Source organism: Myotis davidii, unplaced genomic scaffold (genome assembly GCF_000327345.1).
Source record: "Myotis davidii unplaced genomic scaffold, ASM32734v1 scaffold401, whole genome shotgun sequence".
NCBI classification, from domain to species: domain Eukaryota; kingdom Metazoa; phylum Chordata; class Mammalia; order Chiroptera; family Vespertilionidae; genus Myotis; species Myotis davidii.
The window spans coordinates 1989885-1995375 of record NW_006291020.1 but is presented as its reverse complement, the minus strand read 5'-3'; the positions used below and the strand labels follow the sequence as shown (position 1 = coordinate 1995375).

General features: G+C 55.9%; 1 protein-coding gene across 1 annotated transcript in view; it reads left to right on the top strand.

The window, feature by feature from the left end:
* The first annotated feature begins 2620 nt into the window (after nt 1-2620).
* Nucleotides 2621-5491, top strand: part of TBX19 (T-box 19) — a 33906-nt gene continuing 31035 nt past the window's right edge. The window contains exons 1-2 of the mRNA XM_015564267.1: nt 2621-3044; nt 4319-4461. Of these exons, the coding sequence (XP_015419753.1) occupies nt 2784-3044; nt 4319-4461 (404 nt within the window). The 5' untranslated portion in view covers nt 2621-2783. The remainder of the gene's footprint in view (nt 3045-4318; nt 4462-5491) is intronic.

Sequence of the window (5491 nt, the reverse complement as noted above, 5' to 3'; positions counted from 1 at the left end):
CCCCCGCCTCAGCTGAGGGACACGCCTGCTGTTGCTCTTTATGAAAGAGGCCGCTGGGAACATTGTGTTTTTGTGTGGATGCGTGTTTTCCTCTCTCTGGCACGTGCTCCTAGGAGAGGACTTGCAGGGTCCTGTGGTAGTTCTGCCTGTGACTGGTCAGGGAGCTGCCAGACTGTTTTCCCAAGTGGCTGAACTGTTTCCACTCCTGCCTGCAGGGTCTGAGGGCTCGATTTCTCCGTGTCCTCCCCACACTGTCACATCACTGTCCCTCCTGGAGAATGGGAACGGTGCCCCCTGCACTTCCCTGCTGGCCAGGGAGGCCCAGACCTTCCCACATGGTCAGGTTTCCTGTGGGTCGTGACCATCGGAAAACACATATAGCAGATCAGATATTTACATGACGATTCATAACAGGAGTAAAATCACAGTTATGAAGTAGCAACGAAAATAATGTTATGGTTGGGGGTCACCACAACATGAGGAACTGTATGAAAGGGTTGCGGCATTAGGAAGGTTGAGAACCACTGCCCTAGAGCATCAGGAGAAGAAGCTGGCACCGGTCCTTGCTATCAAAGGCCGTGCTGCCTTCCTGGGGGCCTGGCATGACGCAGTGCAGAGAGGAGAGGGCAGAGAGCCTGTTAGCGGTGGAAGTGGAAACTGGAATTGTTTCTTCCGTTTGCCGGAGCCTCACTGGTCTTCTCCCTCAATAGTCCAGGCTTATTTGGGCCTCAGGGCCGTGGGACTGCGACTCCTTTGTGTGCAGGTGATATGGCTGATGTCACCCATTTCTGGCATTCGGCGTCTCGTTATTTAGGCCTCAGCATAGATGTCACCCCAGCCACTGGGGTCCACCGAGAGCAATCCTTCTTCTCCAGCCCCCGCCTGACCCCCCACGGCACTCCCCGTGGTGCTCTGGCAGCTAAAGTTATTCCATGGTGGACAGACGCCTGCTCACCTATTGTGGCCTGACTGCTCCACCCCGGCGGCGAATAGGACGCTGGCCTGCAACGTTGGCACTGATTCCCACCCTCAGCTCTCCTGGCCTCGGGCAGGCGCTTCATGCCGTTAGTTAAAGGAGTAAATACATCTCCAATGAGGTGGTCACATTTAGGAAAATGTTTCGGGGACTTCCTCTCCTTGTGGACTCGGAAGGGGCGGGAGGACAGGTGCGAGTGTGGTGGGAGACGCAGCGGGGTGAGCCAAGGAAAATGTCCCCGGAGCTCAGGGAGCCCCTGTACCAGCTCCCATCCTGCCTGTCTCGGAGCTGGCACCGCTGCACAGGGGGCGGGCTCTGTGCCTCCGCAGACCCTCACCTGTGCCGTCCCTGCCCGGCTTGGACCCGTCCCCCAGCGGCAGGCCCATCCCACTTTCCCTTTAATCCTCCTCCCAGCTCTTCAGAAGCAGCAGTCCTTAGACAGACACCCCTCCCCCCATGCCCTGCATGTCTCCTTAGTTATCATCTTAAGCACCAGCCAGACCTCTGAGGTTTAATGTGTGTTCCCATGGCCCCCTGGGGGTTCTGGAAAAGCAGATTCCGATGGAGTCGGGCAGGAGTGAGGTCTGAGGGCCTGCATTTCTGCAAACTTCCAGCTACACGGATACGCTGGTTCATGGACCAGCAAGTGTCTGTAGACTCCGGGTGGTTAACGTCTCGATGTGGGGCTGCAGGTTTTAAAAGCCGTATTGACGAATAAGACAGCACCTGGGCCGTCAGGTGTGTGTGTGTGTGTGTGTGTGGTGGGGGGATGGGGGGCAGGGGTGTGCCTGGAAACCAGGCCTTTAGAGGACAGATTGGAGCAACTTTGAATGTTTGGTGAAGGAAAAGAAAACCAGAGGGAGTCAGAAGCCAGATGGTGAGGGGGCTCTGCAAGTGCTGGTGAGAGCAAACGTGCTGCGTGTCCTAGCAGGCGAGGGAGGGCCTCGAGCCAGATCCGCGTGTCCCAGCACATCCCGTGGGCGCAGATGCCCTCAAGGTGCCCATGCAAAGATGTCTTTTGAGTCCAGAGTGTGCCCCATGCCATGCTCCCTTCTCAGAGGTTGTGGAGCATGTCAGCGGAGTGGAGGCTCTGAGAAGCCCTGCAGGAGAGGAACTGGCCACACTTCACCGTGAAGCCACGTCTTCGCGAGCAGTGCTCTCGCTGTTACTCACGCTCGCGTTCTTTGAGACTGGGAAGGGCTGCTGGGGTGTGAGTGCAAAGTGCCCCGTGTGCGGGCGAAGACTGGAGATGCTCTCTGTGCGAACATGTGTCTGACTATGCACCATGGGCTGCAGGCTCCCCTGTCAGAGGCCTGGTGGGTGGGTTTCAGACTTGCCGTGGAGCCCACAGGTTAGAGCAGCCGTGGGCAAACTACGGCCCGCGGGCCGGATCCGGCCCGTTTGAAATGAATAAAACTAAAAAAAAAAAAAGACCGTACCCTTTTATGTAATGATGTTTACTTTGAATTTATATTAGTTCACACAAACACTCCATCCATGCTTTTGTTCCGGCCCTCCGGTCTAGTTTAAGAACCCATTGTGGCCCTCAAGTTAAAAAGTTTGCCCACTCCTGGGTTGGAGTGACCCCGATACAGAGTGACCCCGATACAGAGTGACCCCGATACAGAGTGCACCTGTGGAAAGGGCTCTGTGTGACGAGGCCTGCTGCTCGGCTCCTCTTTATTTGTCCCCCGGCATTCTCTGCACCCCAAGGCACTCAGAGTAGACAGACGGCTGGACAGGGGGCAGTGTCCCTAACACTCCCACATCCCTGCTGTGGCTCAGTTTCTGCTTTTCTTTCAGACGGATGTTCCCTGTTCTGAAGATCAGTGTGACGGGGCTGGACCCCAATGCCATGTACTCCCTCCTGCTGGACTTTGTCCCCGCGGACAGCCACCGCTGGAAGTACGTCAACGGGGAGTGGGTGCCGGCGGGCAAGCCCGAGGTCGCCAGCCACAGCTGCGTGTACATCCACCCGGACTCGCCCAACTTCGGGGCGCACTGGATGAAGGCCCCCATCTCCTTCAGCAAGGTCAAGCTCACCAACAAGCTCAGCGGAGGCGGCCAGGTAGGAGCCCGGTGGCCTGGCCACCCGCCGCGCCGCGAACCCGTGGAGAAGAAACAAGGGTGCATTTAGTCAATTAGAGGGGTCCTCACCGGCCTCTTCTCCCACAGAAGCCAATTACTCCCCCCACCCCACCCCCCAGTCCAAATGTAAACAGGAATAAACAGCTCTTAATTGGTGCTTTCAGTTTTTAATGGACTTCCTGATGTGAAGAGAGCGCTTACTTAATCACAGCCTCGCAGGGTGCCCGGGAGGGGGAGCCGGGCTCCTGGTTTTGTTATTCCCTCTCCCCTTTTGATTTTGGTGAGAGTGGCGTGTTGGCAGTGGACGAATGCCTTAATCGAAAGCCGCTCCTAATGAAATAATGGCTCCCTCCTCTTGGGCATTAGGATAATTGTCAGTAGAATATGGAATCAGCTTTGGGTTTGCAGAAAAGCTCCCCAAAGAAACCTCCGCTAAGGAAGGTCTTCAGGGCGAGTGAACAAGACATGGGGGCTCCCCTGCCCCCCACCGTTTTCTCTGGTCGGAGTCCGAATACCAGTGCTCCGTGTAGGGTTGTTGCTCACTTAATGAAATGTAGAATTTGGGGGGCATTAGAGGAAAGGCTTGTTACCCCCATATTTCGAGTGGCCAACCTCTTAGCCTGCATTCTCTGCACCTCCCCCATCTCTCCCTGCTCAGCGCCCAGGATGCAGGAGGTCATGTTTCAGCCGGGGGAGGGAGCTCCCCAAGTCTTAGCAGTTTTCAGAGGTTCCTGTTCTTGTTAAAACAGGAAATGGGGAAGTAAACTGTTACCTCCTCCCGTTTTCCAGCGCCCCTCGGTGGAGGCGTGGGGTGGGTGCTCCGTGACCGGCAGGTGTTGGCATCCCTACTCCTCAGGCAGCTCCTGTGGGTGCAGCCACATCCGGGCACTGAATCCTGGGTCCTCCCATGAAGGAAACCAGTGCGGTTAAGGGCCACAGTCCACATCATTGCGCTGAAAATAGGGAGAGAAAAAGAAGGAAGGCAGGATTTGGGCAGAAAATGGAATAATCTTTAGAACAACTCTCTGGAAACCCACGCCCAGCCTCCTCTAAGCTCAAACGTCCTGGGAGTTCCTGGGAGAATCCCCTTTCTTGCTCAGAGAGGTGTGGTGCGGCTCAGGGGGCCGGGGATGCCCCGCGTGTGGCCCTAAGTGGGTGGTGCTGAGCTGGGGGCGAACCATGGGACCGCCGGTCCATTACCCGCGAGAGCCCAGGCTCTGCATGGCTCGTCTTCCTCTTCTTGCATCTCAACAGATAATGCTGAATTCCCTGCACAAATACGAGCCCCAGGTCCACATAGTGCGCGTGGGAGGTGCCCATCGGATGGTCATGAACTGCTCCTTCCCTGAAACCCAGTTCATCGCTGTGACGGCCTACCAGAACGAGGACGTCAGGGCGTGTGTGTGTGTGTGTGTGTGTGTGTGTGTGAGACCCGGAGGGCATGGTGGGACAGGGAGGGGGTGCTTTTATTGCCATCACCCAGCTGGGGTGACAGGTAGGTTTTTCAGGGTTCAGACACTCGGTGGAGGCGAAGTTAAGCGGCCGGGTGGCTGCTTGCTGCTCCCTCTCGCCGGTTCCTGTCCGTGTACCAACATGGACCAGGGCTGTCCCAGGGCCGGACGCGCCTCCAGGGAGCTGGGTGTCTGGAGAAAGGATCGTCGGGCGGGAGGGAGGAACACGTTTTTGCCTGTTAGCTTTCATTCCACTGTGCACTGTGCGATTCGTTTACTGTGTGGGCTTTTAAAAGCAGGAAGCAGGAGAAGGACAGGGCGTGCGCACGTGACTCCGCAGCTGCCTCCCTTTCGCCTGGGCTCCCCGCTCCTGCGCCAGGAAGGGCCGCGCGTCTTGGGCCTTTGCTGATGCACATGTTCTTTTCCATATTCGTTCAGTCAGCAGCTGTTTGTTGAGTGTTACTACCTGCTGGATGCTTTACGTGCTGGGAAACTGCAGTGAATAAAATACGTGTTCTGTGTCCTCAGGCACATATCCCAGTAGGGAGAGAGGAGGACCAGACACACACTGAGTGGCCAGATTATTATGACCACCTGACGTTTGTAGGCAAATTAGCTATAATTTCACGCTGAAGTTGCTAGAGGGCCAGACCATTATAAATAGGGAAGCAGGTTGTTTACCACGACAGTAGAAGTGATTTTTTTTCTGAAGATATGGGTAAACAACACGATTTGACAGCCTTTGGACGTGGGATATATTTGAACGTGAGTGGCCAGATTATGATGACCACCCCATCAGACTCCTCTTGGCAAGGCCAGACCGCATGGCCTTACTTTCCACTTGGTTCCCAGGCTAGAGACCTAACTGGATGCGGGAGCTGTTCAGTAATGGTTGAAAACAATGAGTGACTAAGCCCAGGTAAGGTGCGGGCTCAGCACACGAGGCTTGCTCGTTTCCAGGGCTTTGGTCTGTGTT